At 41.4% G+C, this 25134-nt stretch overlaps 1 protein-coding gene across 1 annotated transcript in view; it reads right to left on the bottom strand.

Moving 5' to 3' along the window:
- Positions 1-2: 2 nt before the first annotated feature.
- Positions 3-25134, bottom strand: part of LOC147163021 (cysteine-rich motor neuron 1 protein) — a 34833-nt gene continuing 9701 nt past the window's right edge. The window contains exons 4-15 of the mRNA XM_086094430.1: positions 20466-20708; positions 17694-17873; positions 15349-15552; positions 13899-14027; positions 13102-13255; positions 9503-9624; positions 7310-7528; positions 6696-6911; positions 5601-5822; positions 3596-3718; positions 2892-3070; positions 3-2632 (exon numbers count right to left, since the gene is read on the bottom strand). Coding sequence (XP_085950556.1) covers positions 2450-2632; positions 2892-3070; positions 3596-3718; positions 5601-5822; positions 6696-6911; positions 7310-7528; positions 9503-9624; positions 13102-13255; positions 13899-14027; positions 15349-15552; positions 17694-17873; positions 20466-20708 — 2174 coding nt within the window. The 3' untranslated portion in view covers positions 3-2449. The remainder of the gene's footprint in view (positions 2633-2891; positions 3071-3595; positions 3719-5600; positions 5823-6695; positions 6912-7309; positions 7529-9502; positions 9625-13101; positions 13256-13898; positions 14028-15348; positions 15553-17693; positions 17874-20465; positions 20709-25134) is intronic.

The raw sequence follows: 25134 nt of genomic DNA on the forward strand, positions 1-25134 counted from the left end.
ACTTTGTTTCACACGTTTATTTCTCAAAAATGAGTAAATGTTACAGTTTCACTTATTTACAGGGCTTGGAACAGAGAAATAAATAAGGCGATGCTGAATAAAGCAGAAAGGTGTAAATGCTCTAAAATGTACAGCAGCTTTGGCTACCAAAGTTCATCATCCTCCAAAAAAAAAGTCAAACTATAGTATTAATAAATAAAGCTATGTGAAAAAATAAATAGGGTACTCTTCTGCTCAACTAGTTTAAACTAACTTTTTACACAAAGTAGAACAAAGAACAGGGATTTTTTTCCACACTTCATTTTAAAGCTCATGCTCATGAGTCAAACAATTCAGAGTCTCTAAAACACACCAATATAAACCAATCTACCAATTTTGGCATCACAATCATCTTTGTTATGGAGTCGTAGGTTGGAGTGGTGATTGAAAAATGGAATTCTACTCTGAGCTGATGGCCTCCAGCATGAACAATGTGTGTTTACTGGAGTGGCTTAATGCGCACATCAAATCCCTGATTAGCGTGTTTATCCCTCCAAGAATCCTGCAGTGGCATAAAAAAAAAAGGAAAATGCTACTTTTTTTTTTTAAATACATGATACGCACTGATGCATTTATGTGCAATTACTGACAGTTTTTTACGAGAGTAAGGGCCACACTGAAGAGTTTTGAAACTAACACAATATTTTTTTCTGATTAAAAATTTTGCAAAAATACTGTACATTAAAGATAATTGTTTTGCCTTGTAAACTTTTTTGTGGCCCTTATATTCCGCCATACATCTTAAAGTTGCAGATAGAATTTTTAGAGTGATTACCATTTTGTTTTTGAGGGCTTGTTAAGCAGTTCAATTTAAACAGTTTGCAAACAAACCTTTAAAAGGGAAGTCAACCCAAAAATATTTACAATAACATGGCATTCCAATTAATATTGACTTTGTGGAATATAAAAATTCTCCCATTTTAGGAGGCGGCCATTTTGCTTCATGCATTTTAGGAGGCGGCCATTTTGCTTCATGCTGTAAGAACCAATCACAGGTCACCTGTTTTCTGAAGCTGAGTCATGATTGCTCGTTACCTGGGCAATTGTGATCTCAATGGGGTTTCCATCCAAATGTTTCAAATTATTTAAGCGAATTTAGTGAAAATGAGCACAACAAACATGCTAATTTTGCAAATATTTAGAGGAGACGGCGCCATGAGGCCTATCGATATGCTATAAAACAAACAAAAAACAAAAAAAACGTTTGCAAATTTTTGCCTTCTTTAGAATTTCTATTATTTCCATTCAGGTTTATTTTCGCAATTCTTGAAAATACAAGGGGAAAAAATAGGTGAATGGAAACCCACCCACTTTCAGTTGACAGTCGATGGCAAAATGGCCACTACCTGAAATGGATGAAAACGGGTGGATTTTTATTTTATTTTTTTCCCCATATTGCACAAACGCATTGATCAGAATAGTGTATTTAGGCTAGTGGGGCTGCGTAGAACATATTGTAAATACAATTCTGGGGTTGACTTCTCCTTTAAGACTGCAGCATCAATGCTTTATAAGGAATCATTGGCAACATTCACACACAATGTGCAGTTCTGAAGCGGCATTCCTTAAAAGTTGAGCTAAAACCATTCTAAACTGCACCATTTTATCTCCTTTTCCGCTTCTTACATTCTTCCGAGATGGACATCACTCCGATTCAGCTTCCAGATAGGATGAAATGTGAAAACCAGCCTGCTAGGTTCATCTTAAGTTATATGGAAAAACGGTTAGATTCTGTTTTGCACGGAAGATTCCAGAGGGAATTCTTGGCAATCGTTTTATAAGATTTGTGCACGCGGTGGTGGGAATGTTTCGACCAGCGTAAATTTGGCCCTAAAAAGATATCAACAAAAATAAGAGTGAGCCTAGAACAACATGAATAGGAATACAGTACTGCTGCAATATACACAAACTAAACAGAAACCACACATTCGAGCGCAGGCTGTCTATAAAGCCTGCTGGGCTGTTACAATTTGGTGGATTACCAGTTTTTTTTTTGGCCTCTCTGCTAATTGTACTGACAACATCCATGAACACTGCTGTAAACCTCTAAGATTGACCCCCACATCCGGAAACTTTTTTCCTCCCCTTCTAGTCCGAAAGGAGGCAAAAAAGGTGATAGAGTAACAATGGTTGACTGAGAAGCCTCAGTGATTGTGCAGTAAAGCAGAGCAAGTGTGTGTCCTCCCAGCACCTCACATCAGTTCAAACACACAAGGTCACGTTAAATTGTTGCTTTATCCAACGTGAGGGTGTCCCTCTTGTTTCCCAGTCCCAGAGTGAATCGCGTTTAGCAGGCGTCGTCCATAGTGTGTGTGTGTGTGTGTGTGTGTGGATGCGCAAATCACTATGGATTACAGCATGACGTGAGAGCATGAGGTGGCGGACAGCTCCGATCTGCTGTTGGCTGATGTTAGCGCGCCGTCCAGTTGTTTGCCAGCTTGGCTCTGGGGATGGTCATCTTGTCCGCACAGGGAGAACTCGTCTCGGGGGAGAAATGGATCCCGCAGTCGTTTTTCACGTTCTGAAACTTGTTCTCCTTGGAGGGCTCCATGTACACCACCTGGTTCTTGTTCACATGCTTCAGGATCACAGTCTGGAAGGAAAGAGGGCAAAGTGAAAATGAGCCACAGTGATATCATACTGATGCTATAAAAGTCAACAAACTTACTTTATTTTTATTATTATTTTTATTTATTTTAAATATATATTTTTTAAATTATTATTACAAACTTACTTTCTTCATTATTGTTATTATTATTTATTGTATTAATTATTATATTTCTTTTTTTTATTATTATTAATACAAACTTCTTTCTTCTTATTATTTATTTATTTATTTATTATAAACTTACTTTCTTTGGAGCGCTATAGCAGGACATCTGCACCCACTTCTTCTTCTTGTTGATGAGCAAAGCAACAACGAGGAAGATGATGATAGCCAGGAGGAGACCTGCCAAGATCCAGGCCGCTGACTGGTAGATGAGGGCCATCTCTGTTTGGTTGGGGTAATTTTTACCCAATATTGGCTCATCTGTGAGACGGATTCAAAGACAAGCAACCCAATGTCAGTAGCCATCAACAAAGAAAAATGTGCCAATTATGCTAAGGTAGTCTGTGCTTCCCCAATTGTTTAAACTCGACATTCCGATTAATATTGCATTTGTGGAATATGAATAAAGGCGCAGCATTCGGCCGTTTTTATCCATCTCAGGGGGCGGCCATTTTGCCACTTGCTGTCTGGAAATGACATCAAAGTTACTCAGAGCTCAGGTAATGACCAAATCAGGGCTCAGCTTGTGAATGTCACATGACCAAATCCAGAAAACAGGTGAGCCTGTTTACCTGTTACCTGATCCCCAACAACTGTGATGTCATTTTTTGGTCATGGCAAAATGGCCGCCCCATGAGATGGTTTTGCTGCTTAATTCATATTCCACAAACGCAATATTAATTGGAAGACTAGCGCTTACAACATATTGTGGCAAATAATTTTTTTTAAGGTCAACTTCCCCTTTAAGAGATTAAAGCAGGTGTGGATTAGGTGCTGCATCGTTACCTGTGTCTGCAACAACGGGTGTTTCTGTGACAACAGCGTTCCCATCAGCCCGCCGCACACTCGTGGTGACCCTTGTTTTTGGGGCCACGGTGGACAACAGCACTGGCGCAGATGTCGTCATTTCTTCCCAGACAGAAATAAAGGTTTTATTTTCAAAGCGGCTGTTGTAATGCAAAACCCAACAGACGCACAAGCATGTTATTGTATCGAGTCCCCTGTGTTTCCGTGAATAGCTAGGAACTGTTCTCACTGCGGCTTGTGCGAAAGCCAAATAATAAAAACAAAGGGCGCTCAAACGGCATATCAGGCCGAACAATGCGATCCTATGCCGAGGTTTTCCCCTGTAGGAAAAGCTGACGCGGAGCTTCCTGCGCTGCCACAGAGCGAGCGTTGCGGTCCGATTGAGCCGGGGGCAGGAAACACGTGTGAATGTGCGGATGCTTGAGGAATGTTTTTGAATTGACTGTGTGTATGTCACATGGAATGCTGCTGCGATAGATGGTGTTTGCATATGCAGCGCCAGAATGGCTGGCTCTAACGAACTAACACGTATACACACGCATTTTGAAACAGGCTTTCCCTCAGTCACTCCTTCTTTTTGGCAGGTACCGTTATAAATTATAACTTCCCCCATCAACAGGCTGTGCCTTGTTCTCCTAATACCTCTATTATGATTTTTATGTGTGGAAGTCTTGTACAAGCTACTTTTAGCAGTGGTGGTTCAGAATCAATGACTGACATTTACAACCTAAATTTTTATATTTCTTCCATGAAATTGCATTTCTTTATTCCCAACAGCCTATTCTCTTCATTTTGTAGCGTTTCTCTTGGCTGCATTGCTTCCAGTATGTAGACGATTTTATTGTTTAGTTTTTTTAAACGTCCAATCATATTTCAGTCTCTATGTGCTGTCATGTCAATCGAATTTGCCCACAGCTTTCAGAATTAGTAGTGCCGATGTAACTTGAAATATATTAGCTATATGGCCCTTTTTTTTAACCAATCATATTTCGTTTCAACTCTAAGGACCAGCTAGCTCGCAAATAACTGAGACAGTTACGTTTTCAGCCTTGGGTCCCGCTTCCTGCCGGTTTTTGCCAACCTTATTATTTTGTCCCGATATTGCGCAGGTCCCTTCCCATAGCCCTATTTTTGCCGCGTTGTCATAGCGATTCATACAATAAACCCATTAAAAGGGAATTTCACTGTTAAATTCCTTCCTATTTACTTCCAAAATTTATTTGTGTTGCGTTCTTATTGACATCTATTCGGTAGAAGAAGGCGTTGACCACAACTCGAACTACTTCCTGTTTTTGCATCCAAGAATTATGGGAAATGTAGTCCTATTATCCACTGCGGTCAGCACTTGCCAGTCAGACAACGCAAGATTAACTTTCTAGCGGTATATTTTCATTGTTGCAATGCGTGACTGGCACGAGGTAAACCGCACAGCCAGCTTCCAATAGCTGTTGGGACACAGCAAAAAATGTTGGATAATGGTGAGCGCATTGTCTTGTTTAGTGCTGTTGAACGGTCAACAAAGATAGCATTTAGCATTAGCAATTATAGGGCCTAGCTAGCTGGCATACACATATTAGCAATGGGACTATTTATTTAACCAATCAGATTTAATTTCTTCTTAGAGAGCTAGCTAGCTAGCCTAGATATATTAGCAATGGGACCATTTCTCTAACCCATCAGATTTCATTTAATCTCAGAGTGCCAGACAGCTAGCCTACAATAACGTTAGCACTTTTCCGTCCAATGATTGGTTAGTCAGAGCAAACCAAGTTAGTGTTAAGCGATATGCACACATTTATACATTTATCAATCAGCATGTCAAGTGATTATGATGATGTATGTTACTTCATGTCATGTTATTGTACTGCATTATAGTTTTTTTTATAACTATGACGTGATGGTGGTGTTAAATTGGCTAAAGATTTTAATAGGACGAAAAAACTACCTAAAAAGTGTCCTTTTGTGGGTGTAAAGCAAAACTCACCGAGACAGTACGGGCAGCACTGGCCCTTGCGCAAGACGGGCACCCTGCAGTTGGCGGGCGGACAGCGCTGTGAGAAACACTGAATGGTGCCGTTGTTGCAGATGCAGCTGGTGCAAGCGTTGGTCTTCCAGGAGTCCCCTGCCAGCAGCACGTCTCCATCGTTGGTGATGCAGTACTCCTGCTGGCTGGTGTTCACCGGCAGTAGCGGACTCTGCGTCTCCTCTGTGGATGCATGGAAACGCCATTCAAATAAGAGAAATCGCTTTTGGTGATTCATTCGTCCAGATTGCAGCGGTAACATGAAAAAACAACAGGGGTGGGCAAACTTGTTTTTTTTTTTACAGAATTTTCTAAAATGGGCAAATGGACCAGGTCATTTTTAGATGTTTAAAAAACTGCATGCCTCCTTTTTCCTAATCTAGCTAGTTCGTCTCGCTGCAAAGCTAACTGCGGATCATTAATTAAGGAGCGTGAGAAGCCGAGACGAGTTGTTGATTCAAGATGCTTCCCAAATGTGGAGTATAAACACGGGATTCTAGCAGGCAGATGTTAATTCAGTCTGAGGCCTCATCTGCATATCTCATCCAACTCTCTTGAGGGACCAAGAGTCTTCTCCTGACCCGAGGCTTGGCTCTAGCCTGCCCAGCGTCGACATCCATCATAGGGCCCTGTCAGCGGCATGTGTATTATTCTCACATTCCTGGTGACCGGGCCCACGTATATATCAAAGGCCAGGCCTCTCGCAATCTGCTTTTGCGAAGGCAGATGCAGCGATAAGACGGGGCCGACATTCTCAAGGAGAAGCTTACAGGCGCAGTCATGCATTGCTGATTTGTAGGCCTTATGCTTGAAAGCAATTGCCACATCTTGTCGCTAATTGAATGCGACTTGAGCTGTAAATAAAGATCCGTGTGGTTTTGTGTCAGTTTATATGCGGGATGTTGACTGCTTTAGGAGCAGCGCAGATCTGGCGGGATCATTTGGAAAAGAGATAGATGACAACAGACACTCCTGCAGGGTGAAAAGGATCGCTATGTAAACCCAGCTAGTTTTAGTTGGGAAACACTGCTTTCCTCAAGTCTTTTAACAACTTACCGAGGCACGCATGACAACAGGTGTCCTTGTTCTTGGTCGGTGTCGGGCACAGGGCCGGGGGACAAACTTCAGTGTCGCACAGGACGCGTCCCTGTCTGCAGGTGCAACGTGTACACTCGTCTAGGTCCCAGGTCTCCCCCTCCACGTAGAACTCCCCCCCAGGGGCTCTGCACACCACCATGTCTATCCCCTCCGGCAGGCCGCTACCCGACTCGTCTAAAGTGTTACAACAGGAGAGAAACGATGTCACAGTCAGGCACGTTGCGTATCCAGAGACCCACAACGTAATAGCCTATAGCACTGGTAAGGTTGTGTTTTGACGCAAAGCGTTAGCGAGATGTCTTTGGCATGCAAAAGTGGGGTCTAAATGTGTTATTTATTGCCAAAACAGTTAAGCAATTAACTTCTCCATGAGCATCTTCAAACAGGTTTTACGGAAAGGGATAATGGGTCCAAAGAGAACTACTTAACTATTGTTAACTATGTTGTAACTACTAATCAAAATGAACCAACATCATCTCTGTAAAGGCTCAATTCTTTATGCAACAAATGTACTCCATCTCGACAAGCTGTAAAGAAAACGGGTATCTAGATGAGGTAATTTAGTGTCATACCCTCACACGTAGGACAACACTGGTCAGGCTTCATGACTGGATGAGAGCAGCTGGGCACAGGACAGGATATGAGCACACACATCTCCCTTCCGGAATGACAGTAGCAGTCGCGGCAGCCGTCGTGCCAGCTATCGCCTTCCTCGTATCGGTTGCCGTTAGCAGTAAAGCAAATGCTGGGAACTGGGATGGGGGCGGTGGTGCTGGGGGAATGGGCATTCTCTGGATAAGGAAACATTAAAAGCGGCCATTTATGGTTAGAAGAGAAGGGATTAATTGAACCACTGGCAAAGAACTAGAAACAAACGTATGGCCTGGTGTAGACAACCATAACGTGAGATACTGTATATTAGGGATGCACTATTGAAATATTTAGATATCCTACTGAAAACTCTTAAAACTGATACAAATTGATGAAAAATAAAAAAATTTAGGGGTATCAGGCGATTGAAATGTTTAATCGTAATTTATCATGTGACTTCAATAGTTAACTCAGGATAAATCAAACATTTTATATCCGTTCTAAACGTACAATATAATGTACATTAATTTTAATTTAGTTTTGATTGTCTTATTAACATAAAAGTGGAAAAATGTTAAACTAATATAAATATGGCTGCATCTTAGTCATTGATACACTAATTTCATAATAATGAGTTTAATTTAAGATGATGTACTGTACTGTTAAAAAAACAAGTGTGATATTGATTTGTGCAAGTCATTTTGCTGCCACTAGATGGCATAATTGCATTTATAAGACATTGGTGACAGCTCAGTGCATATTTATTTTCATATTAAGATCTAATCTTTAACATGAAGAACATTTCTATTAGAACATATTTATACGTTTTTGGGAGCAAATTAGTTAATTGCACGTAAAAAAAAACCCTTTAAATTAACTCAAAATTAAAGCACACATTTTGACACCTCCCAGAGGCATAAAAAAAAAAAATCCTTGAGAATTTATTTTTTGTTTTTATTGAGGTACTCAAATTACCCGAGGACCTATTTACCCCTACTGTATATGATTACAAATACCATAAAGGTTGGTCGACAAAGCAATTAATACATTAATTAATTGAAAATTATGTTGAGATCTAAAATACAGCAGACATATTGCCTCGTGGTGTATGATAATCCTGATACATCTTCCTTGCTTTTTGTCAAAATAAGACTCAACTCCCAAAACCATCAGTAGAATGCATTTAACCCAGAGTAGCTTTCAGGGCTTCTTGGCTACACAAAGAGAGCCAAACTGAAATATAAAAAGCATTTCCCAGTTCAAGCACTAACTGAGATGTGCCCTCTCATTCATTTCCATATTTCTTTTGGGAAAAAATATTTCTATAAATAATTTACCAACACTGAATATTTTGACAAACCACATAAAGACGCCCCCAGCTCTTCAGGTTAGCATCAGTTTGTTTACAGTAAAGGTCTGTGAGTCGTTCTATTTGTAAAGCATATCTTGAGGTTGAAATATTTATAACACAGCTAAAAAAAAAAACTAAACACTTACAGTAAAATAGGAGTATAAATCAGTCATCTAGATTTTAACTTGGAGGTTTCAGGAATCTAATTAGACTTGCACCCACAGCTACTGGATAAAGCCAAATACCAACCAAAACCCCAAAAAGGCAAACATTTAAGTCTCCGCAGAGGAGCAGCCAGAGGTCACAGGAAATCAAAAGTGCAGCTTTGTAGAACAAACTCACACGTAGATTTGCTCCATGCGTGCATCCATTTACTCTTATACTGACTTACAGTGGTTGAAGTGTGCGCGTGAACAAGAAGTGCTAACAATTTGACTGCGTATTTATTATCTTGGAACATAAATGAAAAGCCTGTGTTCAGACCATTGGCGTCACCAAAACTGGGCTGCCTTCTCAACTCATTTTGCTGAATGCAACACTCTTATACCAACCACAGGAATTTACAGTAGTTGAGATGATTGCAGTTGAAGTGTTAATTTAAACAAGGCCATGACTAAGCATTGCCGGCATGTGAACATTTACACAATGGGGCAATAACACACTAGATTTAATATATGTAATTATCAAGCTCTCCTACCGAGCAATTTGACACTTTATTGCTTAAACCGCTAAGAGAGACCACAAAGCTCTGCCAAACCGTCCAATTATTAATATCAAAGTGCTTTGAACACAGTTTGTGTGCGGTTTTTTGAGTGCGAGCTACCTTGACACATGCAGATGGAGCAGCCCTTCTTGTTCTGCCTGTAGCCGTCGCTGCAGTGCTTGTCGCAGGTGAACGGGAGGCACTTGACACAGCGACACATCTCACAGCCGTGCTTGTTGCGACTGTGGGATGACACACACGTAGAACATATTCACGTACCAGGCCATAAAACATCAACACGTGTAAAAGTTTGAATGTTGTGTGTGGCACACGGTGAAGACCAGATGCCGAGGTTTGACTGGTATAATCGACATCTGGACCCGCTTTTCCTCATCTCTGTATTGGCTGCCTTTGAAGGAGGCCAAACAAAAAGACCAACATGAGAGGTCCTTGCGGTTTGCACATCATACGAGCCTAAGACGCATTCTAAATCCAATTCAGATGCTTTCAGTTTAACCTGAAGAACGCTGAGAAGCAACCCACGAGAAGGCAATTGGATTCGTATTGTATGGAGAAGCAGTAAAATGTCATCTTTCTTGTGAATTGAGCACGTGGAGCAAAAATATCCTCAGCATAATTATGACTATCAAAGTAGCTTTTAGTAATATGTGTGGAGTACTTCTTAAAAGGTAATTTAAGCCACAAATGCACTTTAGAAGTTGGAAACTTGGCAAATAAGGGAAGGGAAGCAAGATCGTCCTTTCTGTTGAGTTTCTACTACTCACGGAGTAAACCACAATTAAAAACTCTTGACAACAATATGTTTTTATCAATATCAGAAGGCGGCCATTTTGCCTCTTGCTGTCGACTGAAAATGACATCACAGTTGCTCAGGTAACAACCAATCACAGCTCAGCTTCAGAATACAGCTGAGCTGTGAATGGTCATTGCCTGAGCACCTGCAATGTCATTTTCAGTCGACACCAAGTGACAAAATGGCCGCCCTCTGAGGTAGGGATGGGTACCAAAGACGGTACTTTTTGTGGTATGGACCGATTTGGGTCGGTACTTCAGAGCATCACAATGTCATGTTCTGAAGCACGTGCGGGAGTGGAAGAGTTGGCGATTTTCCATGGCGCACTTGAACACAACATTTTACGTGCACCAGCGTACTGGTGTGGCGTGGTCGGAGCCCGGCTAGCGGTAACGTCAGGCGGTGAGCGGGTGCTGGCGGGTGCCCCGCTGCGTCCATCCAACCTGGTCCTGGCCGGGCCGTAAACATTTCCGGGTTTGGAAACAAGCGCGCCGCCAAGCCAAACAAATATACTGTAGTTTATGAAGTATGAAAGCCTCCACCCCGGGTGGAAAGCTGGCAATGTCCCCGCACAATCAGCGCACGGGAGGGGGGTGTCGGCGGCGGTCTTCCCCCACTGAATGCAATCATGCTGGAATGTTGTTCATTGCACAGAACTTACACTTTGTTTTTTGCAATATTAACTTATGTTGATTAATTATACTTCAGTAATTGTAAAATGTTAAACCTTTGTTTTTACTATTCCTTTCTGGCTCATTTGAATGATTTGATTTTATTTGTCAAGTTTTATATATTGAAAGGTAATTGTTAAATAGATTTTTAAAAACATTTTACTATTAAATAAACAATGATGAACATTTGCTACCACCCAATTAAATGAATAAATACAATTTAACAAATAAAAAAAGAGAGAGGTCAAAAGCCGTTGAGTACCGGTATCATAACTCATATTCCACAAATGTAATATTAATCAGAATGTCATGTTTGGACCAGTGAGGCCACATATAACATATTATTGTCAAGAAATCTTTAACGTTAACTTCCCCTTTAAATCTAAACTAAAATGAACAATTACAAATACAAATAAAAACTAATTTTAAAGAACTAACAAACCCACTCAAATATAAACAAATAAAAAGCGACTACAATGCACACTATCTACACTATAATGATAAATCGCAAACTATTACAACCCTGATATAGACAACCATTCACTCTCACGGGAACATCATTTGGCTAAAAATAATATTAGACTGGTCGGATTTACTGTTAACATTCTGCAACTTGACAGTCTCTTGCTGTGAAAGACCTCACACAAAACCCTGACCTCAACCCTATCAAACACATTTAGGATGAATTAGAACAGAGAGCTATCTGGTCCAACATCAGGGACTGCATAACTGTTGTTCTTCTGTACATTGAGACAAAACAGACCCATGATAAAATATTTGCAGAAAGTTATTCCTGAAGAAACTTATAGAGAGGCAACCAATTCAATTATTATAAAAGCATAATGCCTTGCCGATGTGTATAGTAAATACAGTACAGAAAGCGATTACAAATATCTTATATGGCTTTGTGTCAATCCACACGCAGACGAGGGATGATGGACCAAACCTTAACAGCTGCTTATGAACGATGGGAACTAACCGCTGCTGTTATTCCAACTCGTCCTTTCACCTCTCTGGCACCACGTGCCGATATGAATCAGGCCCTCCTTTGACCACGGGGCGTGCATGGGCGTGTTTGGGATACAAAAACAATCCCAATGCGTTTACATTACACAATAGGACGCTTTTATCCTGGCGTGTTATTGATTGCGCTGTTACGACAGGTTGACAGTTTGTAAAAAGAGGGCTATTGTCAAGGAAGTGAAACAGCTTCCAGATATTTGATGGACTGCGAGGCCAAGAAGGATCTCACAGTGAATCGCTTCCACATACACAGATTTAGAAACATGCATTGACCAACACGGTCGATGCTTTTAGTTGCAACGCAAACCAATGCAGAAATAGACTTACACTGGCATTCTCTACTAAGATAAGAATTCCTCTTTTAACTTCAGCAGTTTACACATAAGCTGTGGTTTGCGGGTGGGTGGGCGTGTGGGGGGCGAAATAGCTAAATGTTGATGCACTTGTGAGACCTTAACCCCTGGTAAGACTGCTCGAACCTCACGTTTCCCCGCTTGAATGAAGTGCTTTGTTCACCAAGATGCGTCACACTGTACTAGCACTATAGCACGAGATGTAGCACGATACGTTGCTAAAAAGGCCGTATTTCGCCGGAATACGGGCAAAGAATTCATGAGCTCATATTTATTAGCATCTGTCGTTTGATAATACAATAATCCCACAACACTACTGTAAACGTGTATAGTTTGAATACCACTGATCACCGATACAAAGTACTTTGTAGTGCTTTTGATATATAAAATGTAATTTAACACAGAATTTCAATTAAAGCTGCTCAACGCAGGAAATATAATCTTCAATCTCTATTGCCACGCGTGGCCGAAAAATGAAAGTGCACACGCCCTCCTTCACGTACACAATGTATGCATGACGTCACATCCGCAGACAGGGGGTGGAAAATTTGAACCCGAATCCAGTCTGAAAGGTGTTAATCTGTTAATTAGAAGATGTGAAGCTGTTTGAGTCATAGATGGTCAAATAAAAAGGCTGTTTTATTAATTATATTATAATATTTTTGGGCAAATTGTTACATAGAACAGCTTTTTTATTTTTGCCTTAAGTATCGGTGGCTGGTATCGGCAGCCTCCACAGGTACCAATACCTTCAAATAAGGCTGATACATGGTATCACTACTCGCCCATCCTTACCAAAAACAAATATGACAAATGAGTTGAGCTGGCGTGGATGTGTGCTGTATTGCGTGTACTCACACAAATCCAAAAGGGCAGGTCTTGGCACAGGTCAAAGGTCGGCACCTGGGCACGGGGATGCTGCATTCGCACACCTCGCAGCCAAAGTCGTCCCTCTCGTATCCCATGGGGCATTGCAGGGAACAATATTTTCCCAAGTCGGGGCAGGAGTCATCTGAAAGTGTTGAGAGGGAGGTCAGCTGATTACAGGCACAGGTCATCCATCAGCAGTTACTATGCAGACTACATTCTTGGGACATGGCTCGTCGCCATGGACACAATTGTATTTTCTCATATTGTCTGGAGTGTAAATATGCATCTGTATGACAAGAATCTAGTGGAAAAATAGGTTTTGACAATGTTGTCAAGCGATCCCAATTCATCTGCAAAAATCTCTGTATAGTGGTAACTTCACTTAAGAGTTTAAATTGGTTCTGTATCAGAATGTAGTCCAACTTACTTGACTAAATCTGTTTTGACAATTGAAATTAAATTGAAACTTGTCATGTGTTTTAATAAAGAAAAACGGCACTATATTGCATACAAATACAATAACGAAATTGAAGAATCTAAAGACTTACTGTACGTACTGTAACACATGGAAATGGTTTGAAATTGTAAAAAAAAAGAAAGAAAAAAGCCGTGTCTCATGTCTCTTTTAATGCCTGTTTTCACATGTTAACAATTTCATGCCCCAAAAGGCCACTTAATCTTACGGTCACTCCCTTAATCTGTTATTACATAAATCGGCATGTTTGAGAAATTCCATGATACTTCAACTAATTCCATCCAACATAAGCAAGTAAAAGCAAACTTACTATTGAGACACTGGCAGAGCAGACATCCATTGCTGTCTTGATAGAAGCCATAAGGGCAGTCGTTCGCAGAAAGGGTGCAGTTTTCCAGAGGAGGACACAGCATGGGGCTGACTGTTTCATAGGAAGGTTCTGGAGAAAGAAAATTGAGATGGATGGCAGAAGACAGCAAACATATTTGAAAACGAAACAATTAGGTTTGCTAATAATAGTAATAATCCAAATTGGGTCCAAAAGGGACCGAACCAACTTTTTTGGGTTATTCATTTAATCTAAAAAGTTGGTTAAATGTATAACCTGCAACGTTTGTACAAAACAATCCTATTTTGATGGGGTCATTTTGTGGGTTATACAAGCCATTTTTTCCCAAGTTTGTTTTGTACGGTTTTTTGGGGTGCTATTTTGTGCAGCAAAAACCCATATTTGTGTTTGTTTTGTACATTTGTTTGTGTTGTTTTGTAAAAATAATTTTAATTTTGTTGTTGTTTTACAAAACAACCCATTTTTGGGGCGGTTATTTATTTATGTTTTAATATTATTATTATTGTATATTTTTGGGTGTTTTGTAAAAATAATTAAATTTTAATTTTGTTGTACAAAATAACTAATTTTTGGGGCGGTTTAATTATTTATTTTTTAATTTTATTGTTATTTAATTTTTTATTATTTTATTTATTTTTACATTATTTTTTTTGTACAAAACAACCCAGTTTTGGGGGGTTGTTTCATGTCATATAGAACCCTTTTTTTCCCCAAAACAATCCAACCTTGTTTGTTTGTTTGTTTGTTTGTTTATTTAGGGTACAAAACAACAATAACAAAATGTTTGTGTTGAACCTACTTTTTGGGTTAAATGAATAACCCACAAAACAACCCTAATATTTGGGTTCTGGGTCGGTCCCTTTTTGACCCAAATTGGTTTATTTTTGTATGAGTATTAGTGCTGCCATAGCCTGTAGCGCATTTTTTCAGTACCAACTTTAATCATTGCCTATTCAGACTACTATTATTTTCAAGAGAGAAAAAAAATACAGATAAATATAGAGCAATTACACTTGAGGGGCACACAGTGAGAGGTACCTCGGGGGTTGAGATGAGAGCAAAGAGACAAAAACATACATCCAGTGCTGTGAAGTCCTGTCAAACATCCCCTGCCACGCTCAAGTAGGAGGAACGGAGCAATGAGCTGTAACTAATTACGCTCACACACAAAAAAAGGGGGATCCACTTCAATTATGCAGCCCTCCTGTTTTTAGAGAGCACTACAATGTGCCTCATAAACAGGTGGGTCTCGTTTTGGCGGGCAAGAGTAATAAAAGGGACACAAAGAACCCCGCGGCTTGAAGAATGCTCCGTGGCCTCCATTTTAATGAGCCCACAGCGGCATTGCCTCTGGAGCAAAACTAAAGGCTCACAGGAGCCAGATAAAAACCGCACTGCTCCGTCCGTATACCTTCACAGAAGGGGCAACACTCTCCGGGTATCTTGACGGGATTCTGGCAGCTCTGCTTGCAGGCCATGGCCGTGCAGTGCGGCTCGCCGTCCACACACTGGCAGAAGGTGCAGTCGTCCTCTTTCCACTGCTCCTCATGGGCTCGCAGCTTGTTGTTCACCCAGCAACTGGCCTTTGTGCTGTCCACTGACAGTAACTCCACATCTGGGGAAGGGGAGAAACGTTGAGCAGGGGAGCAAAGAAAATATAAAAAACTCATTCCGATTTATGTGGTCGTTTGCTTTGGCGACCTCGGAGTGAGTTGAAATGTATGTTGTGTGCCCCTACTGTAAGTAGGAGCCGGGAATATGATACTCTAAGGGGGAGCTAATAAGAAAAGGAAACTGGCCAGACACCAAGAGCTATGAAGAAGACGCTGTTGGATTTGGATGACTTAGGTTCCTGACTTATGAATGGATTTAACTTGAATGAGGGCTTGGAATGAGACCGTTTCATCATCGTTTCAACTCGGTGGGGGTAATAGTCATAAATGGTCGGCTGTTGCTGAAAGCTGGGATGGCGAAGGTCAGTCATAATTTGACTACAAAGCAAAGAGAAGGTAAGAGCTATAGTCCAATCAGGACGTTTTGTGACAGTTTGACCTTTCCACTCTAAGTCTGAGGTAATGCATTGCATTTGGCACGTTTATTTCATATGATAAATTAAGTCTTTGCTTTTGTTATGCAACTTTTTGGCACCACAAAAAGGTTACAATCGTTAAGCTCTCTCACGCCCCATTTTTACACAAGTCGCACTACTACTGTATGCCCAAGCTACCGTTTGCAACATCCGGTTTGGTAAAAAGTGACTCTTCAAATCATCAAATTTGTTATGAATAGCATTTGCTCTATATAGTTTGGTGTATCCAAGATTAAGACGTGCAAATCCAAGTAAACTTGGACCTGTACAGTGAAACTGTGAATAGTTCATTAAACCAGATTCGGATCCATTGATTGCTTGGCCGTTAATTGCATAAATGTGGCCATTGTAACGCTAATAAGTCATTCTAGCAGCTTTAAGTAATTCAAGCATTCAGAAAGTGAACTTTGAAGAGTTTGACGCTGTCATTTTTGTAGTGCTATGTGCATGATGTCCATTAAAGTTGATTGATTTCAATCATTTGAATGTGCTGATAGTGTCACTTTTGCCTGCAAATGTGTCATGTATTGCTTTGTGTCTGGATTGGTTTAGTTGCAGTAATAAGCAACAGGTCAAAAATAACCCAAATTAAGTCAAAAGGGGACCAACGCAACTTTTTGGGTTATTAATTTGACCCCAAAAGTTGTGTCAAATGAATAACTCACAAAACAACCCCCCAAAAAACAGTTGCTTTGTAGGTTATTCATTCAATTTGACCCATCTTTTAGGCTTGAAAAAAATGAAAAAGTTGGGTCGATTCATTTTGACCCAATTCAATCGGGTAACTCAGTTAACCCCAAAAATTGGGTCTAATGAATAACCCACAAAACAACTCAACAAATTAACATAGACAAATTTAAATAACTCAAAAAGCTGGATAGGGCCATTTTTTGACCCAATTCAATTAGGTTATTCAGTTAATACAAAAATGTTGGGTCTAATGAATAACCCACAAAACAACTCAACAAATGAACATAGACAAATTTAAATAACTCAAAAAGCTGGGTCGGGCCATTTTTGACCCAATTCAATTGGGTTATTCAGTTAATACAAAAAGTTGGGTGAAATGAATAACCCACAAAAGAACCCCAACAATTGGGTTGCTTTGTGGATTATTAATTTAATGTGCCCCAACATTTCATCTAAACAACTCAAAAAAATTTGCTCCATTTTCACCCAATTTGGGTTATTTTTGACCCAACTGTTTTTAGTTTACAGTCCGCTTGCATTGGGGTGAAGTGAAGCAGTGACCAAATTGTTCGAACCAACAGAGCACACCTACTGAGCTGACAAATTTGTTTAGGATTGTTTGGCTTTGGTGGAAGCCAGCACTGTGCTGAGAGACATTCTGGATGACATATAGCAGGGTTCACCAACTCCAGTCCTCGAGGTCCAGAGTCCTGCAGGTTTTAGATGTTTCCGCCCACTATCACACCTGATTCGTATAATCAACTCATCAGCATGCCTGATAACGATCCTGATCTTTAGTATCCTCGAGGACCGGAATTGGTGAACCCTGACATATAGAGTAATTGATCAAAATGACTACTACTGTACTCTTTCTAGGGTAATTAATCTAAAGTCAGCGTTTGATACCTCTTTCAAAATATAAGTTCATCTAGAAGGTTATAATTTTCATTTTTTCTGTATTCTCTATAAAAACCTACCTATGCAGACAGGACAGCACTCGCCATCAGGAATGTAAAAGTTCTCACAGTCGATCTCAGCGCACTCTGCCTTGGAGCAGAAGGAGATTCCTCCCCGACACTGGCACAGCCAGCACGGGTCCATGCGGTACACTTCGCCATCGGCGAACTCCTTCCCGTTGTGCACACACTTAGGGGAGACTAAAGAGAAAAACATGAAAAATGTAATTAAGCTTAAAAAAGCCCTAAGCCGACAAGCAGGCAGTACTGGAGTTTGTCTTGGTAAAAAGCCATTTTCATGATTGTCCTCTGTTGGCATTCATGAAACCAACTGGCACTGAGGGACATTCTGATGGCTGAGGTTAACCATGTGGGTTGGTGTGGTGTGTGTTAAACAATGAAGTCAAGGCGATGGGGAGAACTTTCATCGGGATCTGTCAAGCATTGAAAGCGTGTCAGCCGCTTGCTGTACAGCGCAAAAGAAAACAGAAGTGGTTCTGAGGTTTTGGCAGAAAGTGGGCTTGTGGCAGGTGAAGTCAATCAAACCTCTCTTCTACAATATAACATTTCTTCTTTGTTACACCATGTTCGGAAAACTAAGCATTCACATATGAATCATAGGCTTAATAACTGACCAGTACCCCCCATCAAATTTTGGCACCCTATATTTAGATACCAACCACCTAAATGGCGGCGCAAGCCACACTGCTGTTGATTGGTCGACAGAGATCCTACGATCCTCTTTTTAAATCGTTGGTGAGTTGTCAAGCTGTTTTAATGTCACCATATTTAACAAGCTGACAGTTTGTTGGAAACAACATGAGTTTTAACCTTGGCAGTCATAGCTCGAATCCCCAAGATGAAGTACAATAATGTCATCATGCTAAGCTCACGGTTGTGCATGTTTGTAGCAGACTCAAGCTGAGCTCCATGGGAGCAATTAGTGTGCTGAGCTCATCCTTCTTGCTCAACACTGACGCAAAGTTTCGGAAAACAAGTGTTGTCCAGAACGTCAAGACGTGCCAACGTAATTGACAATCCTCAGCAGGCCTACCACAAACAAACAGAATCATTAGTAACTTCTGTACGCCGCCCGCTTTGCTCTTTTCTCTCTAATCACGCACAGCCAACAATGGCACGACTCTAAAAACAGGTGGAACATGGTGCCACTGCAGCCCGCAGACCCGCGACCAACCCACAGCCAAGTGGGACAAAGTCAGAGCCAAGTGGGCAATGGAAACATGTGAGTCATTCCAATAGTGGATACAATGTGACAATGAGAGCATGTTGTGTGTAATTCTAGTCTCTGGCATATCTTTGGTCCTAAGAGGTTTCTTGTCAGGACCTTTTGTAGACCTTTTACAGTAAAACCTCTTATCGTTTTGAGTTATACGACACAGGATTCCTGGGTTCACTGAGGTTGTCGTAAAGGCAACAAGAGAGGGGAAAAAAACAGGCTATTATTGCGACGGCAAGTCTTGGTGCCTGTCCTTGTCAATGTCCCCGTCTATTGAACTTTGCGTCATGAAGCTCAGGCATGCATGGCTAACAGACAGTAGAGGGTGCACAAAAGGCATCAAGCCTTACACCCAAAAAGCAGCAGACACTTGTTATCAAAACACTGATCCCTTGGCCCCCACGGCTGCCATTCAGCCCCCGCCAGCCTGCCGGACTCGATTACCCTCCCGACTGGCAGAATGGAGCACATAAAAAGCATTCCCATCAATGAACTGTTGAACCTTTTCCCTCTGGACGTGTGACCAGACAGAAACCCTTTGACATTGCACTTCTGTTGAACAAATTCATAGCCTAAGCACTTTTCTGGTCAGTGGGCTTGTTAAGTCCATTAATTCCAGGACATGGCATCCATTTATACATGTGGAAGGGCCAGAATGAGAATTTGTTCTGTTGGTAAAACAGTGAATATTTGTTGAGATTGCAGAGTAAACAGAGAACTCGCACAGGTCCCCTCCCAGCCTCACTGAGTTGTCATGGGGCCTGAAACATGAAGCAGGATTTGGAACTTCAGTTCATTTTCCAGCAGTGTTTTGATGCTGGGCCGCTACAAGGCTTTCACACAAAAAAACAAAAAAAAGGGGGGGGGGGGGGGGGGGGTTAAGCTGCACAAACAGCATGAAAGTCTCTGAGGAAGTTATCCAAGACACTCATTGTATTTCCTGGATGAGCATTATATGAAAAATGTTAATGGTCTACACAGGGAATTGCTTGACTCATTCATCTTTGTCAGTTCGATTTAGGTGGCTAGAAGACTGATTACAGCACTTTTAGTTTAGAGACTTGCATCATAAGAGTTATGTTGCAGGATTTTTATTTATTCTCCACATGCTTCAAGATCAATTTCTTGCTGCTGTGTTTACCTTGCTGAATAATTTTAAGAATTCATTGGCTCAAGTTTTGGCTCTCATGTCATTAGTCTAAAATCTAAGCTTTCCAATCAGTTATTGGACAATAGGTGTGGGATTAAACATGTGTACCAGTCTATCGTCATGATCACCATGGTTGCCACAGCTTTCCTTCCAGTCTTTGATGTCACTCGTCATCACAGATACTGTAAGTTTTTATCTATTGATAACGGTTAACTTGATTTGGGGGGGGGGGGGGGATAAACCTCTATCTGTAACCAGGAAATGTGTGTCCTTTTGGCCAACAGGAGGGATAAGGAGCGTAAGTGAATAATTGCCTCCAAGAAGGAGATGAATCCCTCACCTCCTATGCCAGAACCACAACCCCCAGTAGGAGAGCAGTCAGAACAGTTTGTGTTTGTGGAATCACCTTTCTGGCACTCAAACACATCGCAGCAGTCTCCAGGCTGACCGCTGGCCTTGCTGAGCGGCACAGCACGCTGTCCACTTGGGCAGTTGGGCTGGCGGCAGGCCCCGAAGTCACAGGTGCACTGGGGTGGGATAGAGGGGCAGCAACCAGCAGGAGGCGTGTAACTCTTGGTCAAAACTGAGCCTTTTGGGCACGATGACACCTGGAGAGCGGGACAGGTAACACTGGAACACCTTAGCGTCTCTGAAATGGACACACATGAAGACACAGGAACATGCGGGATGAATGTGAAGCACACATACAGTTTAAATATTTGTCACCTGCAAAACAGGGGTAGTCAAGTTCACCTTTATCGACTCCAAGTCAAGTTTGAGTCAAAAGGGCCGAGCCTAAGTGAAGTCTGAGTCACAAAGATCCGAATCCAAGTCAAGTCTGAGTCACAAGGGTCTGAGTCCAAGTCAAGTCCAAGTTCACAAGATCCTAGTCCAAGTCAAGTCCGAGGCACAAGGGTCTGAGTCTAAGTCAAATTTAAGTCCACAAAGTCTGAGTCCAAATTAAGTCCAAGTGAATTCCAACTTCACAAGATCAGAGTCCAAGTCAAGTCTGCATCACAAAGGTCCAAGTCCAAGACAAGTCAAATACATAGGAGTCTGAGTCAAGTCCGAGACAACAAAAAACATGTTGAGACTAGACTCAGACTCAAGTACTACAACCCTGCTGCAACATAAATATGTGATTGGCTACAATCCAAGATATTAATATATTAACGTTTGGTATATTTCATCCAGTCACTGATGGTGTAGTGGTACATTCACTTTCACCTGCATTTGGTGCAGGCAGTGTTTGGTTCAGTGATGGTGTGAACTTGAGAGTGAATAGTCTTTGTCTCTTTATGGGCCCTATGACTGACTGGCGACCAGTCCAGGTCCAGGGCACCTGAAGCCTATTCCATCTTATTTCAGCTAAAAAGGTAGACCAACGACCCTGCACAGACTAATATAGAATATGTAGGGTAGAATATGGCTGGCTGGATGTATGGATATTCATCCAGATCCAGAAACGCAAATTCCAACAGGATCTGATCAAATTTGGCAGAGCTAGTAACAGATTTAAAAAAAATTGCCATTTAAACAAAGAAGCTTTCCCTTTTTATTAGGAAGTATCCAAATTCATACATCACTCTACACAGGGAGTTGGAGACCAAATAATGACCATACGAACAGACATACCCACTCTGATCAAATGACAAAGGTAGGAACGCAAGAGCTGCTTGTGAACTTGCATTATCAGTACAAACGTGTGGCATGTTGGCTACCTCACACCTCATACTCAGTCCAGCGACTTTACAAAGACGCTACTCCTATTACGGCTAAAAAACCCAACTTCACACCGCCATCCAACACAAACCCTACACACAGTCATTAGATCCTCACTTCATTCTGTGACAGCTTTACGGTCAGGGAAACGAGGGTGCTACTTTAAACGTGACAAGGCCCTTGTAAACTCCGTCAAAGGGGTCTCGGATCCCACCCAGCATGACTGGACTGGATCACAATCCAAACAACTCCTCAACAGAGCTTTTCTTCTTCTCCCTACTTCGCTTCACTTGGCATGTGTTGGTCTATACATTCACCAGAGCCAACATAATAGCTCTGATACCCCTTGTTAAGGGGGAGATGGATGCATGCAGGGCCACTGCAAATCTGGGCAAAGGGGCTGCAAGGGTATATTTTGGAGGCTGTTCAGGAAAAGAAAAGTGGAAGGTCTCTCTGTACCAACATTGTTCGAGAAAAGAATCTACCCTACCAAGATTGGATTACCCCAACCATCACATCTATTCTGGTTCTTAGTACTACAGAAATGTATACAGCACTGGCAGAGAGGATTGGGAGCACAGACTCATATTCTGTCCTCTAATTGTCAATCACTTCATGAAGCAATTTCACAGATCCGCTCCTGAACATACGGCACATAAACACTTTGGACGTTGAAAGGAAATCTGCAGTAGCAGCTAGAGCAGAGATGATGGTTAAGGAAAAATCCAGTCATTGCTAAATCCTTACTGACTTTGTAAAGACTGGAATGTGTCAATAGACAATGGCGTTAAAATCTGGATTCGGATTTAGTGATGGGACGTACTTGACAATATTTGCCTGCACTACACTATATGGTTTGTGAATGAAGTTAAATCCCACACATTGACATTGTGTGAAATTTTGTAAGTCTTTTGGTTGCATTTCCAGTTCGTGATGAGCATCCCAGACTGGAGCATGCCCCAACTGTTGGCTCCATGGTGCAACATGACTCCATCTGATGATATGCCTCATCCCTGATATTTAAAGAACTACCAGAGGCCCTCCGAACTTTGCCAACGAAATAGGACAACAGAATGGGAGAGTGAAAAAATGTCCTGCTCAGAACCTTGATAAACTAGAACCTACAACCAAAGTTGATCCACAATCACTCCAGCCATAAATTAAGATGGTCTAGTCGCATTGCACAGTCACGTCGACTGCTGTATTTAAATTGTTGTGGAAGGGACTGAAAGATGAAATTGAAGATTGGGAAAGCACATTTATTTGATTTTGCCTTTGATAAATAGAGCAGGAGCATGATTTATTTTCACTGTACCATTTATTCGGGCAGCATGGGAATAGTGAGGACTGTCACAAAACTCATTAAATGGAGTCATAGAAATTCTGGGGAAAGCCCTGTATTCAATGACTTTTGGCCTTATTCCTAAAGTGGAGTTGAATAAACGTCTTAGTCACTGTGATTGGATTACCGACAATGAGTTCTTCTAACTCCGTCTGCCACACATCATTTCAAGGTTTTGCATATGAAAACCTCATGTGGCACAAGTCATAGAAAATGCTCTCGCTCTGCACTGAAAAACACTTTCCATGTATTGTATGTCTCGGAGAGAATGTTGATCACTCTTTCACGCTGATAATGGCTGAGGTTAGAGTGCACTGGGAAAAGCAGCTGTCAGACACACTATTGTCATTCAAATGACCAGAATAAATAGAATCCATTTGCAAAACCGTCCGTCCCTTGCACGACTAATTAATATAATTTTCTGGCTGCACATTTTCAAACACAATAGAGGATGGGAAAAGTCAACAGCAAATGGATTTTGTGATGTTTGTGTTTTCTCACTGAGCATGGATGGGTGTAATTAGAACCAATCTTTGTATTATAATGGTGGCCATACTCCAGTTTGCACGAACACAAAAGGCCTGATTTGGTATGCTTGATTAAGTGCTTCAACCAAAATCACGTTTGGTGCCTTTGTTCCAACACCATAGTGGCAAAAAAAAGAAAACATTAGGCCAGAACATAATCAGCAAGAATTAAAAAATGAACCTGTCCCTAATTTACAGGCATGCACAAAGATATCTGACGCTAGCCTTGAAGGAGCTAGGATAAGAAAATTGCGCCATTACCACAGAATGAGCTCTTTTGTCAACAATGCGTATTTCTGGCATCTCAGCAGCTCATTGAAGAAAGAAAAACATCTCCTTTCTAAATGTTTTTTTTCTTCACTCCCAACCAGGGCACAAGGCGAGCAGTCTTTCCCCAAACCAGAGCGCTTCAACCAGGCAGAGGAGACTTGTGTTGACAGCCTCCGTTTACTCATGGAAAAAGTGCACAAAGCAAGTTTTGTTCACCAACTGACTTTGGAAGCAAGTCAGCACAGAACAAAGCTGTCTCAGTCCAGCTGCCCTCTGTGGGTTTCTGGTCTGTCCTAAGGTTTAATAAAGTTGCGCCACAATGGGGACACATCAGGCCGTCTCTAGTGTAAAACTGTAGGGGTCTGGCATCATGCCTAACAAGAGGTTACAGCTGGGAGGGTTGGCATTGTTTGTACTATGTGTACGAGCAAGTGTGAGGCCGACGGAGCAGGATGCCGTGTGGGGAAATTGAGACCATGGCCAGAAGCTGTGGGTCTGAGCATCACCTGCGAACAGGTCCTGCCCTATACATGATGATGTACAGCCAATGATGAGTACTTCGGCGTCATAGCTCAAATGGTAGAGTGGTCGTCTCCCAACCTGAAGGTTGCGGGTTTGATTCTCAGCCCTTGTGAGCATGTCGAAGTGTCCTTGAGCATTTAATGAGCAATATATGGACCCCAGCCCCATAGCTGAATGAGGAGACAGTGTCAAAGCGCTTTGAATACCCAAGGTAGAAAGGCGCTATACAAGTTAAAGTCCATTTAAACCCTAATAGAAATCTGGTTTGCTTCCCCTCTTTGTGTGATTCTCTTAATCTGATGTGGAAAAAAAACTGAAATAACTCATCTTCACTACACTATTTTTGTAATAATTGTTTTGAGACCGTGAGCAAGTCAACCTGAATAATAATTTGCTTTACATTGTGTTTAACCCCATTTCACTCATTCCTCTGTACACTAAACTTCCTACCTTCCACTACCTCCAGCAGCCAGCAGCAGTCCATCCGATGAGAAGAGGTTAGTTTACTTTACTTATTAAAGCTAGCTAACTTTAAAGTTACGTTACAAACTTTACTTATTTTCTTACTTAATTTACATATATTACTTAAGTAAGTTAACTAACTAACTACAGTCATTTCTGGACTATAAGGCGCACCTGACTGTAATCCGCAGGTGTTTTTATGTTACTGCACCAGGTTCCTGCTACTTTCT

Source organism: Leptonotus elevatus, chromosome 14 (genome assembly GCF_054856555.1).
Source record: "Leptonotus elevatus isolate MCC_2025b chromosome 14, RoL_Lele_1.0, whole genome shotgun sequence".
NCBI lineage: Eukaryota > Metazoa > Chordata > Actinopteri > Syngnathiformes > Syngnathidae > Leptonotus > Leptonotus elevatus.